General features: G+C 46.1%; 1 protein-coding gene across 4 annotated transcripts in view; it reads right to left on the minus strand.

Annotated features, from left to right (window-relative positions):
* Positions 1 to 2,079: 2,079 nt before the first annotated feature.
* CdGAPr (GTPase-activating protein CdGAPr) overlaps positions 2,080 to 18,808 on the minus strand; it is a 269,494-nt gene continuing 252,765 nt past the window's right edge. For all 4 annotated transcript variants that reach the window (XM_050178971.3, XM_050178972.3, XM_050178970.3 and 1 more), the window contains 2 exons: positions 14,710 to 14,851; positions 2,080 to 6,346 (listed from right to left, as the gene is read on the minus strand). In XM_050178971.3, the coding sequence (XP_050034928.2) occupies positions 3,096 to 6,346; positions 14,710 to 14,851 (3,393 nt within the window). In that variant the 3' untranslated portion in view covers positions 2,080 to 3,095. The remainder of the gene's footprint in view (positions 6,347 to 14,709; positions 14,852 to 18,808) is intronic.

Raw genomic sequence — 18,808 nt, forward strand, 5'->3', positions numbered from 1 at the left:
GCGGCATTTTGGGTTGTTTTCGTTCATAGTCCATGTCCACTTGCGCTAACACGAAGCCTTTTAGTAAAAACGAACTCATCCAGAGTGGCCTTCAAGCGTGATCTTCGTCCGTTTTTAACTCGCATGGCTAAACATTTGCTGCGTGTTCCGGTGTTGCAAATAACGCATCTTTCCATTCTCTGCTCTCCGAAGAAATGTCACCCTTCTTAATAATGCACCTCTGAGCTGCAAGCACTTTGTGATGTTTGCACCGCGCATTACATTCAAAATTCAAACGCGATTCAACGTGAACGCAAAGCGCATGCAAGTCGCCACGCGCTGCCCCCTCCAAAAGCAGCCAAAGCTGCACACCAGCTGCAAGTAGCGCCATCTACAACATTCATCGCGCTTCTATATGCCCCGCCGGCTCCCGCCCGCCACACAGCCCCCTTCTAGCCACCATAAAGTTACGAAAGAAAAACAGAGTCATCAGCGCCATTTTGTACGTGTTGCGGCTACGTCACACCTCGAATATAGTGCGCTAGAAAACCTTAAAAAGTGGCAACTGCAATGACGGCACCATGTTTCTACCTCTGGTTTTCGTAATGCTAAACATACTCAGAATACGACGCTGGAACAAGCATTATCACGTAGCATGTACGTATGGACAATGTTTAAAGTTCACTCCGTGTATTTTTGAGAAAGATCCGGCGGCTATTTATAAAATTTCTACGTAAAACTTACGGTGTTTGAAAGTGCGTTTGAAGGCGCCTGAAATAGATGGTGCCACTATACTGAGGGAGACTCGATATATCGAGATTGATCATCTCATATGAATCGTACCTCGTGTTCTACACCTGCGCACCTGCCCAGCATAGCAACATGGCGGCACTCTTGCGGTTACCGATATCAATACATGGGCGCTATGGGGATCTTTGCCTGTAGAATTTGTTATATCAACTCTATGTCCAGAATAGAGCACCTAAGTACATTGTGTGTATGTACTGTGAATCTGTACTGTCGTTGTGGCGCCAGCTACGCCAGCCTTGGCTCTGAACGTCGGTGAGATCGGTATATTGATAAACAACTACGAAGTACTAGGGTTGGGGAGAACAAATACGTTATAAGGCAAAAACCTTTTTCAGAAATTGCTGATGTTTATATGTGACTGAGCAATTTAAGTAGCATTCAGACGTCGTAGGTCGGCAGAAGCGAATAATATAAGGGGCATGCCGTCTGCAGCACACAAACCTTTGATCAACGTAGAGAGTGTCCGGCCGCGATAACAAGTGTTACAGCTTATCTTGGGTCGATAGCCGATACACCAAATGCTGCAATGATGCACTTGACAGCCATCACACCACCTCTGGAAAGGGGTGCGTGCACATAAAAACTAGCTGCACAAAGCTGGCACGTAGCGGGTAAGGTAGTAGATCGGCGGATTAAAAAAAAGAAATTTACTCCGTCACTGCCTCCAAGCAGACCCAGCTATGGTTAACATCTCTAGCACTCACCGTGCACTCGCCTTTCACGGCAGCATCATCGTGATAAAAGAAGCTCTCTATGCAGCGAGACTTCTCATTCTTTCAGTGACATCCCTTCACTCAGCCCAAATTGGTGGTCCTCCAGTGGGCACAAATGCGAACAGTTTGCCCTGGAGTATGGTTCCCTTGAAGTGCTGCAGCATTCGCATTGCCAATGCTGTCCCTTTGCCCATGCAACCACACAGTACCCTATTGCAAAGGCGTTGCTCAGCTTGCCAGAGTTTTGCCCATGTGGAACTTATTCAATGGCATATACTGTTTATATTTTGTGTAGTTCCTTCATGTTTCCCTCTGCGCTCTCAAAAGCCTACCTCGTTGCTATGGTAACGACATAGAGTGACCACATGCGCAATCTATCCAATGGTCAACTCTGCATATACAGCTTTCACAGTAAAGGTGGTGGACTACCTGTGGAGAGGCCACTAAACTTAAACCAAAGTAATGGCATATATCGGGGTAGTAGCATTTCCTATTCAGCACTACGAATGCGGTGCCAGCAATAGAACATGCAGGGCTTCGCACTCTCAATTCACTTATAATAAAGACAGTACATACATTCTTGTCACCACTACAAACTAACCTGCAGAGCTTTTTATTTAACTTTACTTGTTGTTCATGCAAATGCATGACAGTGTCAATGTAAGCATTTGCTCCCACATATCGGTAGCAGAGAAGTCCTCTCCCCTACCTAATGAAGCCCCGCATCACCACAGTGATTTGCATGTGAATTACACATAAATATTGCTTATAAAAGAAAACAGGCTTCAAGCGTGTTGTTATGATGATGCCACATACATATATATTTTTCTCATAAATGTTCATATGTATATATCTATAATATATATATAAATCTTATTACAGCGTAAAAACCAGCAACAAGTATGTACACAGCATTCAATGAAAGTAAAAACAAAATTAAGATTTGAGAAAAAACAGATGCAACAAGTGTACTTCACCTCTTGAACCCCATTTTCTAGGCATGAACAAAAATGTCACTCGCATCGTATAATTGAATAAAAAAGAAAAGACGTAATCTCGGTGCGCTGTGAAAGAAGAAGACAAACATACAACATGTACATTCACCGAGCGCAGTTACCAGTATACTGGAAAAAGGAGAACAGCTATTGTACAGCAAAGCGACACTTCTTGGTTTTGTCACTACGCATACTTTGGCTTTTCAGTTGGAAGCTGTTTTTACGTTTGCAAGACAGATAAAATGTTCAAGCCCTACTTAGAAGCTGGCAAAGTTTAGCGTGTCATGGAAGGTCCCTAATTTTTGTTCGTCATTAATGAGACTACACCACGCAATTTCCACCATCTAACTCTTCTACCAAATGTAAAGAGTTTGTCAAATGCTGTCAATGCTTACAAGAATAACAACACGGTGCCCCACAACATACACGCAGAACAAGACTACGACAAAGTAGCACCAAACATTTTTCTCCATGCTCACTTGCGACAACACAGTGGGAACCTAAACGAGGGCGCTTTTTCACCCAATAGAAGGTGAAGAGTAATAAAAGACTCCAGAAAGCGACATGCAGCGGGCGCTGTGGAATGGTGGCCAGTTTCTTAAAACGAAGAAAGATCTGCCCGGGCGAGCCGTGGTGGTGCCGGACGTGCCTGCTCCTTTTGGCTGCGACACTCAAACATGGCTGCCCTGTCGCGAATCCGCTTTGGCGGGGAAAGGTCCTGCTTTCGCACAATGGTCTCTGTCTGTTGAGCCGGTGACCTCGTAGGTTGTGATTTGACAGGTGATGACTTAAGAGGCGAGGTCTTCGTAGGCGAACTCTTAACAGGTGATGTCTTCACAGGTGAAGTTCTGCCAGGCGGCGGCTTCTTATCCACAACGTCGGCACCGATTTGCTTTGTGGAGTCTCTTCTCCTCTGGTCCCCCGAAGTTGCCTGCTTCGGCCAGCTCCTGACACTGGATAGCTGATGCCGCTCATTCTCTCGATTCACTTGCCGAAGCGGGACAACGTCCACGTTCCACAGTGCGACATCTTCCGAAGTCCGCCTGAGCTTCACTTCTGCTTTGGTTGTCACCGCCTCATCCGACTGGGAGCGGCAGCCCTCGGACTTGAGCTTCTCCCTCAGCTGAGCACGGCGCTCTTCTTTGATCTTTTCGATCCGCCTGCGACTCACCTCACTCTCAACAGCTGGCACTGAAGCACTACGTGTTGCTTCAGGCTTGGGTGGGACAGGGTCAATTCGTTTTTCCTCAGCCTGGATCGGCACATTCACCTTCCGCAATTCAAGTGTGGAAGGTCTCGCACTGCCATCTGTTACAGCAACGTCTAAAACTATCTCCGCAATGGCATTACTGGCCTGTGGTTCTGAAGCCGAACACTGAGTTGTCTGTGCTGCTCCTATTTCTTCATGAAGTGCATTACTCTTGGAAACAGTGCTGGCACTGGAAGTTTCTTCTGTGCAGCACACATTCTCCTCTTGGTCCTCTTGGTCAAGTATGGGGTCAGACCATGGATCATAATTGGCAGAAGGAGATGATGGGTTTTTAAGTGACTGTAGCCGCATAACCTTGAGCTGTGTAAACAGGCTAGGCTGGCAAGCTTTAGAAGGACTTAAGTCTGCAGGGCCATGCGCATCACCTGGTTCGAACTTCGACATGAGTTCCTTCACAGAGCCTCGTTTCTCTGAACGGGAATAGTGTGATGGTTCAGATAAGCGCTTCCTGTCAGTATCTAGACTGGTGCCATTTGATCTTGCCATTTCAGACTTTCGCTTTGCCTCAACCACTCTTACTTGTCGCGGTGATGATCTGAGCTGCACCTCATCATCACTGAAGTCAATCAGTGGTTTTGACTCAATTGGCACAGCAAAATCAACAGGCTTACTAACACTATCTAGTGGTTCTACTTCCTTTGTATTTTCTGAATCAACACCTTCGCTTTGAGGAAGTTCCCCAGCTAAATCATCAGTGACTACAGTTCCTTGATTACATAAATTAGTCTCGCTCATGTGAGTGTTATCGACAAGACTCTCCAAATCGGAGGGAGTGGCACTTTCCAAATTGGAGCCTGCCACAACATCATGGTCAGGTAAGCAAGTAGAATTAAGTGAGATTTCAGGACTAGAATTAAGTAGAGAATCCTTTCCATTGTCAGGTGAACCCTGATCACAAATTTTTTTTGGTCCTTCACAACAGTCGCTACTAAAATCTAATAGTGCATGTTCCATGTCCCCAGAAATGGCCTGCCCCGTGTCTGCCCCACTGTCGCACAACATTGGCGCTGGTTCCATTACACAAGACTCTACCTGCATCCTGCACTCTTCAGCCGAGCCCAATATTTCTTCGGCCATATCACTCATCTCAGTTGGACCTGAAACTTCTCTCTCATCCTCAACAGCTGTTGGCTCCTGAGGAGAGAGGAGGCAAAGGTTCTGGTCCTGACTTTGAGAATGCAGCATGCCCCCACAAGCATCACTCAACAATGGGCTCTCATCTAAGTAAGAGTATGGCATGGCTTCCTCATTTTCTTCCTCCTCATCTGAAGAGGAACTCTGTCCATCAGCAGCCACGACACATTCCCCTTCAGCAGCAGGAACAATGCTGCTGTTCAACGCTTCCACTCTTTGAACCATGTCAACCCCTCCACACAAGCCATGCAGATCACTGTCCGAAAACGTCCGAAGGCCATCGTCCTCTGGCATCACAGACACAGGGGTCTCGAGACTCTCGTCCACAACCGAAGCCGTCACAATGGATGAGTTCATGTGTTCACTGCTGTTGGCGTCACAAACATCACTCTGCTGCACGTCGACAGGTGATGGTGTTGACCTTGAAGTTGACATATCCTGGGGCAGCAACTCGCACCCAGCACAAGGCGATGACAAGGGTGATGCCGATGTGTCAGTGTCCTCAATGTACGGAAGCGAAGCACTCATACGGTTAAGAAAGCTTGTTTCGAGGCTTGCAGCACGCGTGTCGCCAACCAGGAAGTCTGTGTCAAACTGGCAGCAGCTCATCTTAAGCGAAGTTGCAATGTCCTCGGCAAGGGACAAACTCGTCCCGACATTGCTTTCGGATTCGTCGAAGTCAGTTGAGCCGCCTGTGCTCTCACACGGACCACTCGTTTCGTCAACATCTTCAACAAAAGGGCGATGAAAGACGAGCCCACCATCAATCATTTCACGAGAGGAGTCGCCACCTTCATCGACGGCATGAACTTCTACAAGAACCATCTTCTCATTGCTATGGTGAGGTGGGGGAACCTCCACATTCCTGAAGTGGCTCGGTGGCTGCGGGTACTCTTGAGGCGATGGGGATGTGTACGGTTCGATATCGTCGGGGCTGTGTACAGCCATTGGTTGTCGGCTCGTATAGGGAGTCAGCGAACGACTTGACTGCTGTCGCCTGTCAGCTGCCTGTTCGTTGGAAGCTGTCGCAAACGTCGGAAGCTGGGGATGAGATGAAGCATGGTGGCCAGAAGGAGCTGTGTCCATTTTGGTACATGTGCCTTCCACGGTGGCTTCCTGACTAGAGTGGAATGTGGGGGCCTGTGAGCAATCGCTGAGCCGCTGCACCTTTGGGCTGGCACCATCGCCACTGTCAGGACAGAGCTTCTGCTTTCGAGGCGACTTATGCGGGCCAACCGGTGGGGCAGCTACCCGGTCGACTCGAGCACCATTGTACTGAGAACTGAGCCCAAACGCAGCGTGCACATCTTCCAGAGACATGTCCAGGCCACCCCGTTCGAAGTAAGAGTCGTGCGAGACAGAGCGCACGTGCTTGTGTGGTCCACTTGGAGAGGAGGCAGGTGTGCCTTCAGGGAGCCACTGGAACGGCTGAACTCTTGAGGCATCTGCAAAGGCAATGAAGCGACAAAAAGCCAGAGTGAGAGGTGTGGTGACATCACATGCAGTTTTGTATTTTGGTACATTTTTGTAACTAGGCTGCCTATGAACTACAACTTTCTTTAATGATAATAACCATTTATGAAACCATAAAAGCAGTCCTCAGAGAGCAAGTATGTCCATCGGTTGGTTTTTGATCAACATTACCACTCAGCAGAAAATGCCTCATCTCTGAGCACCATTCACACCCGGGACTTTCTCTGCAACCTGGACCACTGCCTGAATTACGGCAGTTTCACTGAAGTGAAAGAAGAGTGGTAGCATGTTATGCGGCTCGGCGCGTGTGCAGCAAGGCAATTAGATGCGGCACATCGCACATGCTTTGCAGCGGACTAGAGTCTTGCATTGCAAAAACAAGAAGTGCTATGCACAACAGTGAAAAGACAGCCTTCTTTGTGTGGGCAGCCATATGCTCCATGCGATGAGTAGCAAACAAGGAACACTCATCGGAGGGAATGTCTCTGAATGCGCAGTCCTTGCAGGTCTTAATGTGGGTGTCAAACCATTATAAATTATAAATACATTGTGAGCTGCTCGTGTAAATGCACTCATCAAAACAAATGCGGCTTCTCGCCGACTGTTGCCATTACATCTTGTTCACTCTAAAAATGATAAGACGTGTATCTTTCTGTTTAAGATGCATCATGCATCAATAGCCAAAAATTGAAATTCTTTTAAAAAGTGGGAATGTATGCATTAGTTGATGACTATACGCATGCTGTCAATGCTGCTATGTGTATGGGCCCCCAGGCTAATCCGGAGTCTACACCGAGTTGTTTCTTCCCCAAAAGAGGCCCAATTTTATGTTGGAAAATGAATGCAGTTAAATTCAAGCAACAATGTTGCATAAAGCAACCGCAAGCTCCTCAGAACCTCAAGAGAGCTACAAGTGCAAGCATCAATAAGCCATGATTGTGCGTTGTGGGTGCCCCCACATGGGACAATGAAGTGAGGCCACTCTTGGCATTGCCTCTGAGATCTGTACCCTCCAACCAAAGTTTGTCATGCTTGCAACCATACAGTGGACAATGAGAAGATGTCATGCACTGCTTAGCCTCCAAGACCAGGAGCATGCACACTACTTCAGAGGTCACGTCACGTTTGACCACTCTTCATCAAACGATCAATGACCAAATCAATGACGCGTAGAGCCAATGTATAAAGACGTCCGAACTTTCTGACGCAGAAACCTTTCCCTTTCAGAATTTTCACACTTTTTGCGGTGATCGAAGGTCTGAAACGGCATTAACTGAAGCCACTATGACTGCAATTTTGATGATCTCGCAGCCTTGAACCAGCGCTCTCACATGCCACCCTGCTGGCAGCCACAGCCACTGAAGCCGCCATAGACATTTGTTTTTGGTCCCATGGTGTTTGGTGCGTGGTTGTGTGGTCATTTTGTGCTGCCATGCGCTTTGCAATGTTAGGTATAGCTGCCTCAACGTTCACTACCAAGCTTCCTGCTGTTCGGTGCCACGTTTTTCATTGAAAGGATTTGTCGCTGTGAGCAATGGTGCTAACTCCACCTGCGTCAACTTTACTGTTGGCTTCCAAGAGTGGAAAGCCCAGCAAGGATTTAAGAGGGAGGCTTAGCTCGGGCCCAACTCCGACGCGGCCTATTCAAATACATGTAAAACGCAGAAACGTGTTTCTGAGATAACCCCTGGACCGACTTTAATGAAATTTGTTGCATTTGAGAGAGAAAGTTAAATTCTAGCGACTGTTGGAAGCAGAATTTCTATTTAGGGCCTGAATTTTTTTTAGAAAGATTTGTAAAAATTCGAAAGTTCGAAAAGAATAGAAGGTCGAAGTTTACAAATAAATAGCTCTGCATTAAGAACAGATATCGCGGTTCTGTGAACGGCCTCCATTAGACCATTTAAAGCGGACAAATACTATATGTCAATTTATAGCTTACATGAATTTGTTAGGTTGTGTACAAGGGGTCTGCAAAAGCTGTATTTTCATATTACTCAATTTTTTTAGATTCATGTGTGACATATCAATTTTGTCCGCTTTAGATGTGCTATTAGATGCAGTTCACAGAATTGTGTTATTTTTCACTGCAGAGCTACAGAGTTGTAAACTTGATAGTGTCGTTTTCTGAAAATTTGCAATTCTTGCCCATTTTTAGTAAAAAACTGACGACCTAAATCAACAATTGAAAACCAAAAGTCACAAGATTTTATGTTTTTATTTTAAATGCAACAAACCTTGTCAAATTTGGTGCTTTGGTAGCCGAGAAAAACGAATTCTCCTTTTACATGTATTTGGATAGGAGCACCCAAGCTAAAGCGTCCTCTTAAGAAGCAGCCATTAATGCCTATTCCCAAATTTCAGCTTCACTGTAGTAAGCAATGTTACACGGTCAAGCATACGCAATGCATTGTGGTCAAGCACACTAATAGTGAAAAGGGTCCACTGTCACGACACATTATATGTGTCCCTTAATATAGATGCGCACCTGCCACCTCCTGTCACAGTACAAGCATTGATACACCTAACAGGTGTGCAGCAGAACCCTTCTAATATGTTGTTCACATAACCACGAGAAGGAAACATAATAAACAGGAAACATATTACGCAAACATGCTGTTAAAGTCCAGTGAACCTGCTGTTATGTATTAAAACAAAAACACTATGCATGGCTCAGCCTCTACATGGTTTAGAGTTGCTGACAGCTGATTCAAATTCAGCGGGGACCACCTACAATTTCAAATAATCGGGAGTTTGAAATGTTGGATTCAGCAAAGAATGAGTTTATTTATTCCACTAATGGCCCAATAAAGGTGTGCCATATTCTCGGACGGTCACTTTTGGGGATACCTTCAATTTCACATGACTAGCACGAAATGCACTGGCGTCTATGAGCACAAGCATTCTCGGCACAGTACCAACCACGCCGTCGTATAGTGCCAGAATCGCTGCCGCCCATCGACACATCCAATGCTACGAAAGTGAAAGTTTATCATCGAGTGCATAGCATTTCTTCACACACGACGTCATCATGCGCGTAGCATTTTGGCATAATACGGAGAATGCTGTGCTGAGTGCGGCTGAACCAGAAGTTCAGCCCACCCTATGTCATTTGTGCACAGTTACTCATTTTCGAAAGCGGTCCCCCGGAAGTGAATACGGGCCAAGCTTGCCAACACGTGTGCACATGTGCTTGTCTGCAAGTTGCTCAGTGTGCATTTCAACCATTGTCATGATGTTGCTATAGATAGATGAAAGCGCAGTCAAACGTATGCACCTTAACTTCATCCCCTGGTAGAACTACAGAAGTCGACTGAGCTGCAGTGGCGGAATGATTGCAGGTTTCTTTGCAACAGTTGCTGACCGACGTTTCCCTCATTAATCATCGCCCTTGTCGTTGCGGATTTCAAGGGCGGAGTTAGTGCCACATGAGACTACTTTAAGAGGTTGCCTAGGATCATGTAACTACTTAACACCAATGTCGCTACTTAACAGGTAAATGAACAATGCACACTCAAATAAACTCGCACATGCTCACACGACAGACAGTTGATGCAACCTTCAAAGACTTAGCAGCTTGGCTTGGCTTGACTTGTAGTTTGGGGTGCACTTGACAACTACTGGATAGACTTGGCTTTGAGGAGGCATAACACATGGCGGACGACTGGGCCAACGATTTATTAAAAGTTTAAAACCAAAATATCGCTGTTTTCACTTGACTGTATGGCCAAATAGTGCGTAGTCATGCAAGCAGAGCCATAAAGTAAAACCCGCCAATGCCATGGCGTATCAAAAGCGCATGTTGGCGGTGGTCACAAGTACACAGCTAGGTTGTCTAGTGCCGCTGATGTTTTCCTTATAAATTTTTTATGTTATAGAGGGCACATTTTATATTTTTATAAATAATGTTAAACCCAGTTATACAGTCGAACTCTCATATATTGAATCTGAAGGGGATGGCAAGAAAGTGATACACTAGGTAGATATACACAGTCTACGCTCATACAACGAACCCGCGTACAGCAGGCTTTCAGATATAATGGATCATATTTAAGCCTTAGTTTGTTTTACCTATTTTATTAATGCAATGAAGTTCACTTTTAACAGACCGTGTTACAACGGACTGTCGGCTACAGCGGTCAAAATTAGCGGTAAGTTTTGTCAAAATGAGCCGTATAAAAAGGACTTTTGCTGTGCCGACACGGGCTGACATCTCACTTGCGAGGGTCAGTCGACGATTGCAGCTCAATATTGCGTGCGCGAGGGGGACGATGGCGAGATGGAAACGCACCGTCTTCTTTAGCGTGCGAAACACGAGGGGGGAGAAGACTTGAGAAAGAGAAAGAGGGGGTTCTACTCTGGTGGCTTCTGTTTACAGCACGGCCGCGGTATTCTGAAAGTGATCTGCGGTGCGGACAAGGTGCGCACTTGTGCGGGTGCCTTATCCTGAAAACAATCTGCTATGTGGACAAAGTGCGCACCTGCATGGGCCTCATTTTCAAAGCAATCTGCAGTGTGGACAAAGTGGGCCCAGTGCCAGTAGCTTCATATGCACTGTGCTTGTGACGTTTAGTTCGCATTGAAGCGAGAGACAGTACCAAGGTCAATTCACTCAATCTGCTGCTGCTGCTGCTGCCGTGCTTATCTTGCATAATTTGCTGTCGCAATCGATGCTCCGTTTTTCGGGCGAAACTGCGACTTATTGTGTTTGTTTTTTATTTGGAAGTTTGTCACTCACTCTTTGCAATAAAGTTGTTAGACATCACAATGAAAGTTTCGAAGTGAGGCGTTTCAGATATTACGGACTTCAGGTAGAACGGACATTTTTTGGCGGACTATCAGGGTCTGCTGTAACGTGAGTCAACTGTATTCAGAAACATGCTCAATGTGTTCTGCGGAATGCCAAAGTTATCTGCTACCGTGGACTTCTAGCCTGCCTCAATAAGTTGGATCACTTTCAACTTCATTGCAATGTCCAAGTTGATTCTTTTCTTTACAATTGCAGCGGCCATCGCTTACAGAAAATGACACCACAAATAGGCACTCAACCCACGCAACGAAGGTACGAAGATCAGAAAGAAGGAATGTTGACGTTCGAGGTAGTATGCGGGCTAGCCGAACAGCTCTACGGTGCTCATCTGATTGCCCACACGAGGCGCGCAAGATGCAAGAAGCGAAAAAAAAAAAAAGAAGAAGGTTAGCGACGTTTCTCTTCGTCAATGCAAGTGATGCACAAGTGTATGGGTCGCCACGATGCTTCACCTCGTTTGTCCTTCTCCCCTTCGCTCAGTGCCACGTAGACTTTCCTCTAGGTGGCGTTGCTTTGTCGCACACTCAGCGCGCTCCTCCATACTTTCTCGTGCACGCAATTCTCCTCTCCACCTACAGGCACCAGAAGACCTCAGAGTGCACAACGAAGTGCACTTTGAGGTCTTTGGCATGGTGCCGCGTTCGATATATCGATTGTGCTGGTGGACGGGCATTCTACATACACGTGCACAAGCCCTACACATTTGCATGGGATTTTCAAGAGGATTTTACAGCTCTTTGATAGACACCGTAATTCGTTATACAGTATGCGGTTTGGTATATCCGGGTTCGACCATAACAATATTCAAGTGCCAAGAAAATTCCATTGTTATAACCAATTATTGTTTTAACTGGGTTGCACGCAATGAAGAAATGCAATAAAACATTTTACTTAGACAGAAATTAACACAAGACCAATCATTATGCAATGAAGATAAGCCCCTTGCCGATACTAGATTGACATCATCTGTTGTGAAAATCCACGCTTTTTCATGTGGTCATAGACTTTTTGACCGTCATTGTGGTCCTTCTGGATGCTCCTCTTTGTCTCCAGTGGTACAGTTATATGTTTATTTTTCACTGGCGACCACTTAGTGCATTGCTGATAATTCGTGGGCTGATGAGCCGTTTTGTGCTTCGGCAGCAAGACAACAAAGTGCGGAAACCATATGCGCGCTGGGACCACATGGCTGGGAGGGACGCAACACCTGGACACAATGAAGATGACTGAACACACGCAGAAAAAGCCAAAGGCGCAGCCACGGATCACCTACAACCACACAGCCGATTTCTCCTTTTGTTAGGTGGCCGTCTACTCGGGTTTCAGAGGGACGAAATAGAGAGGGGGGAGAGATGCGCAAGACTGGCAATGCTTATATCATTGCAACCGTACTGCCCACATGCCTTACTTTCACATCGTTTTGTAGAGGAAAGAAGCCATTCCAAATGTAACCCTTGTGCTCACACACCTTCTGCAGCACACACAAGATGCTTCACGTAACCTACTGTGGCTGTGTACCTAAGACAGCCTACCCAATATTTTTTTCTTTTTCTTTTCCAAGATGTCTCATTGCTTTACTGCCTGGCAGCATGCATGTGTGTGTGGCAGCTTGAGATGTTTCCCCCCCTCCCTTTCCACATAGACACCCAGTAGCCAGGTTTAATTGTTATAACCGATAATGCACCACGTGAACATCGTTTTAAGCAGTTTATTTTACCAAAGAATGCATGCAAAGGTTCACGTTGCTGCGGCTGCTCATTATACAGTCAAACCCGGCTATATCGAACTCGCAAAAAAACGCCTATCAGTTCGATATAGAGCATAATTCGATATAAGTCTGCTACATAATTGGATGTCATAAAAGCACATACCATTTATAAAATCACTTTATTAACGAAACTAGCTTAGTTTGGCATAAATTAGTCCTGCATTTTTTTCTGCTTGGGCAATTTCGCTGCCTGCGACGCACGCACTTCCCCACGTTGTCTAAGGAGTCGGAGCAGCTGAGGCCGCAACCTTCCGCATTCGCGCTGGAGCGCCGGACTAATGGGAGTGCACCAATCACTTCGGAGGATGTGGGCAAAGGACCGTAGTTGCTTTCCTCAATGTGCCTACTTTCATTTGTGCTCGGTACGATGTCGGCGATGTAGTCTTCGTTTCCGGGCTCTACCGTGGTCGCGACACCATCATCTGCACTCACAAACTCGTCCCGAAAATTTTGACAGCTCGCTCCAAACTTCGGCAACACCGGCAACGGCTTCGTCGCATTCATCAGAATTTACAGTCCTCACCGAGCACGCGGAAACCGGCACGTATGAAGAACCCCTCGTACACGGCCGTGCGTACGCGTCGGGCGCCATGGGCACCGGGTTGCGAGTCTGGCCACTTTAGCCCTAATCGTGCCGAGAGTGCTCCTCGGAATCTTGCACGCTGCGGGGACATCCAACTTCTCATCGCGTTCGACGCGATTTATGATTTCGAGCTTCACGACGGGAGAAGGCCCACAAGGCGCAAACACGATAAACCAGAGAAGCAGCCAGACAACTCGCACTTTCACCATCTTGCACGAAGAGAGCACAAGAGCCTCTGATTGGCTGTCTGAGCAAGCGCTGTAGGCGGGCCAGGATAATTTTTTGCTGGGGAGTGTCGCTAGATAGTGATCTAAAGAAAGGAAGGACGCTTGATTCTGCAAACCGTGAGGGAGCACGGCGAAGCGTCGTCAGGGGAGAGGCGGTGGCAAGTGAAAGATGATAGAGAAAGAGGGAGGATGTGGCCTAATAGACTCCACTATGCGCGACAGGGGGAGTGTCGACGGCTCGCCTGAACAGCCCGAGGCAGCGCGGTCACGGTAGGGAGAGCGGTTGGATGGAGCCGCGCCGCCGGGTTTCCCCGCTACCGCGAGGGAAAGCCAACTTCTGGGGGCACTTTTCCGCCGCTTGACGTTCGATATATCGGGAGTCACTGCAATATTTGTTCGATGTAAGCGTAATTTTTGCTATATATACTCGTTCTAACTATACCGTGACCAGAAATTGTTCGATATATAGAATAATTCGATGTAAACGGGTTCGATATAGTCGGGTTCGACTGTATCCGCTATTTTTATAGGTGGGCTCGACTGCATATGCTGAAGTTGCAACGTATAAAGCTCTCAAACATTACAGGAACCAGACTTTAGCAATGTTTTAGCTGGGAAAACATATGAACAAAGAATGTATCAGTGAGGTTATACTGTACTGGCAGGCCTTCACAGCTATTTCGAACAAGGCTGTGGTGAATTGAGCCTTCCAGGACAGTAAAGAGCACGCATTCGTACTTTCGGACTGCCCAAGTTTTCTGATGTTCTTGTAGTCCCTAGGGAGTCTGAAAAACCTGATGTTGACTGCATTCTATGCAGTGGTGCGCACTACCAACTTTGCCTAGCAGGCACAGTAATAGGCAAAGTCGTCAGGCAAGTTGTGGCAGCTAAGCGGCTGACTCAATAAACCCAGAAGCACGCTGCAAGAATCAGCCACTAGTACATACCTGAAGACGAATTGCAAGAGTCCAGAACATCAGAGTTTCGGCCCGAGTGTCCACCACTGGAGATGAGTGACTCGGCGCTCTTGACACTCCTAAGCTGCTTGGACGCACTGTGTGTAAGGTCTGCCTCTGTAAGTGCTTTGTCCTGCACAAAAAGAAATGAACAAGAATGTATAAAAGTTAGCTAGCCTGTAAACAAGTTGCACTTATTTATAATGGGGTGCTCAAAACAGTTGTTATCTATACGACAAGAGCCAACAATGATGAGGACAGGAGGCACTACCGATTAGCACATCATTAACTAGTGATGAGTATGAAGGATCCTTTGCTATCATCATGACTAAGCATGGAACAGCTGTCGCTGTCAGCCACAAAACATGCAAACATACTGTATTTACTTGATTGTAACGCGCACCCGTTTTCCGCGAGCAAAAAAAAGGGGGGGGGGGCGCTCTCGGATGTAAAATGCACCCACTTGCCGTGACCTAAAAAAAGAAGTTCCTTACAGCACCGCACACCTCGTTCTTTCATACAGAAATAAAACTCTCTCATTTGGAAAAAACAAGGATTTACTTCCAATGCACTGAAGTTGCGATAAATAAAAAAAGTTGCAGTTTCGCTCGAAAGGCAAAGCATCAATTACGATAGCAAATTATTAGACAGCTATATGAAAAGTAAGGATAGTAGTTTATCGGCCATATAAACTTTTAAACATTTGCTTCCCGACTAAATTAACAAGCATGGCACCACGTGCGCACCAGCAAACATAAACACATCTCACTCAATGACCGCGGAAGCTCTATATCAGAACGCTGGAGCGAGGAAGTGCGGTAGCAGGAGCGAGGGAACTGACCTTTGTGTGGCCTCTCGCTTCAATTCGAACTAAGCTACGAGAACACAGTGCAGTGCACCTAGATGTGTAGACTCTTGTCTCCGGTACAGATCACTTTCAAGATAGTGGCCGCGCGACCGCGCAGTACGTAGCAGCCGCCAGTGTAGAACACATCTCCTGTTTGTGCAAGTCCCGCATGCAAGTTTCGGGAACTGCGAACGCCCATGATGCGGCCCGATTTCCGTCCGTCACCACACATGTGATCACTTTCCTTTTAATTGCCGCATCGTGATGAACTCGGCATGTCTTTGCAGTCGGCACTTTTATGCTGATAGAGCAAACGCAGAAAACAGGAAGATGGACGGTGCACTAACCTAAGCCAAAGGAAGCATTGCCTAAGCACACGTACTGCAGCACATGGAGGAAGCTACGGCAGCTAGGCTCAAAGCGCGTACAAGGCGGCCATGTTGAAATGCCGATGGCGATGTGGTAATGCAGATTTAAAGTCGTACTCGATTCAAATGCGCACGCAATTTTTGTACCCGCTTTATCGGAAAAAAAGTGCACGTTAGAGTCGAGTAAATATGGTAAGTGATATGCCACATTTTACACATCCAACAGCTCTTGCTTTGTAACGTAGTGCTGTGTTATACTTATGCAGTGTGATTATGCATGTTCTGAAGGCCTAGGAAATCATCTATACTATTACTGGATCATAAATAAACGGCAAGATTTTTTGAATTATATATCAGTATGCTAAACCACTGAATAATGGCAAATTTGCCTTCCTTAGTGACCATTTCATTCTCACCTCACCAAACAGTGACACTGCTTGCTATGAATGAGCTGATGAAGTTGATCAATAAAATTATCCAGCAGGTCGAATGAAATAAAAGAGGTAGGAAAAATCTCAAATGTGTCACTGCTTTAGATGGCAGCATTTACCCGATTCCTTTGTGCAATCAGTTTTCATGGGTTCACTGAAAGAAACATGATGCATACCCTATTTTAAAGCAAGCAAGATGTAGCATAGTTTCTTTTCTTGCATTTAGAAAAAGATATGAACTAGTGTGTGAATATTCGATCCAGATATGTTATTAATCGATTCGATTCGAGAGATGCTGTTACGATCTGAAATATTCGATCCTCCAAGAATTGCTTTTGTTGGTTCTTTATATCAGCTTCCCCAGATCACAGCTGTTTTATGTGGCAAATCTTGCAAAATATTGCAGTGAATCCCATAAGAAGTAAGAAGGGGTGCTGTGACTGTGCTTACGATAGCTACCTGACACAACCAGCTCAAGCCCTCGCACTGTGCTCTTAATGGATCTAGAAAACACCAGCCACCAGGTGGAAACCTCTGTCTGCTACTAATTGGCTAAGTGCCTAAAAACACGGTTTACAAACTACATATCTGGCCAAGTGGCAAGCTTGGCAATGCTTTTAGACGCTCGTTTTGAAGCAGCTGAGTACCACCAGGATGCTTCAATGGCAAACTGGATTAAAAACTTGAGTTTAGAAGAAGCAAGAAAAATTTCAACACCAAGGGACCCAGATACGTACTCGACAATCAAAAGTTGTTAAGATGTTCCTTCCAAGTCAGCACTGTAGAAAGACTGATAAGTTCATCAACCAGTAACCATATTTACTTGTTTCTGGCAGCAATTTTCAATGCAACAAGCACAGGTTGAAATATGTGCATAATGAAATTTTGCGCAGACAGATCTATGTGAGTGGTGGTGTAGCATGGTGCCCACTGTTGGCTCGGCTTGCAAAAAGAGACCTGCTGATACCAGACACTAGTGTGCCCAGTGAGCCGCTCTTTTCGGTGTGTGAAGAAATTGTTAGATGCAGGAGGATGTCGCTGCTCCCCGAACATATTGAGCAGCTATCCTTCCTTCATGACAACATTAAATAATCGCAGTTATGATACTGTCAAGAAAAGGTGGTGTTCTAGAGAATGTTCTTGACCACAAAGCATAATTTTCCTGTAAATTATTTACTGCGCAATAAACTTTCTTTTTTTCATGCCTCTGGTTGGTGAAAAAAATTGCATTTCTGCAACACAATAGTACAGTAAAACCTCGTTAAACCGTAGCCACTTAAACAGTAGTTTCGTTTTAAAAGTAGTAAAGTCAAATCCCTGACTCAGCAGCCATTGAACATAATGTGTTTTGTATCCACATAAACCGTACCAGCTTACTGCGTACGTATTGGTTAACACGTAGTGTTTCCACTTTTCATCGCGCAAACACGGCGGTGCGTTGTCTCCGTCGGGCGGCCCGGCAGAACAACAAGCCTCAGAGATCAGAACAATGGCCTCCAAGCGCCCTGCGCATTTGCGCGTGAAGCCACATCAATATCAACATCATTTCGGCGCCATGCCAGAGAGCATTGTGGCATGGTGCAAACAAGGACTCGTGTCATGCCAAAGCTCGGATAAAAAGACGCCGGGTCCTCAGCATAGAAGAAAAATTACACATTGTTCATGCTATCGAACGCGGCCTGAAGAAGTCGGCGCTGGCACGTGACAGGGATCTACTGTTGACTAAAGTGTACGGCATTTGGAATGCGAAGAAGTTGCTCGGCAGTGCTGCTGCGACCGTGAAGAGATGTTGGCTATGAGGTTAGACTTTTCGCCATCGTTGCCTCTGTTGTTGCCGAAGTGTTGACTAGCGACAGTGATGAGGACGACACGGAAAGCGACAGCACGGGTGATTCAGGCCCGACGGAGGCAGAATCTGCGCGTTACGTTCCGCAATGAAATAGGCGCCCTGCGACTTCTGCAGCGCTACCACCCGCGTGCATGTGAACATACAACACCAACGAAGAGTCTGCCATGCGAGTGTTAGCAGAGGAGAGGAGGCTGGCTGAAAAGCTGGCTCGCAGCTTCAGTAAATTTGAGGCCGCTGTCATCGCTGCTAGGCCGCTGCAGCATCAAACAAAAATAACACTTTTCTCACGCGAAGTGAATAAATACTGCATGTTCTTTCCCCTTTCCTCGCACTCTCTCCGAGTTCCGTTTTTGACAGGTAAGTGGGTGATCTCGTGCTACTTCGGTTAAGTAGTACTACCGTTTAGCACATACTTTTTCCGAGCTCCGGCCAAATATGGTTTAACAAGGTTTCACTGTATTTGTATTTTAAAAATATTCCATTTGATTCGCATTTGGTTTTCGTTATTCAAATCCGCTTCAAGACTGAAATTTTGACACCTCTAATATAAACCTGCAGAGTCTGCCTTTACTGAATGGAATGTTGTTTACACTTA

The sequence above is a fragment of the Dermacentor andersoni genome, chromosome 5 (assembly GCF_023375885.2).
Source record: "Dermacentor andersoni chromosome 5, qqDerAnde1_hic_scaffold, whole genome shotgun sequence".
Lineage (NCBI taxonomy): Eukaryota > Metazoa > Arthropoda > Arachnida > Ixodida > Ixodidae > Dermacentor > Dermacentor andersoni.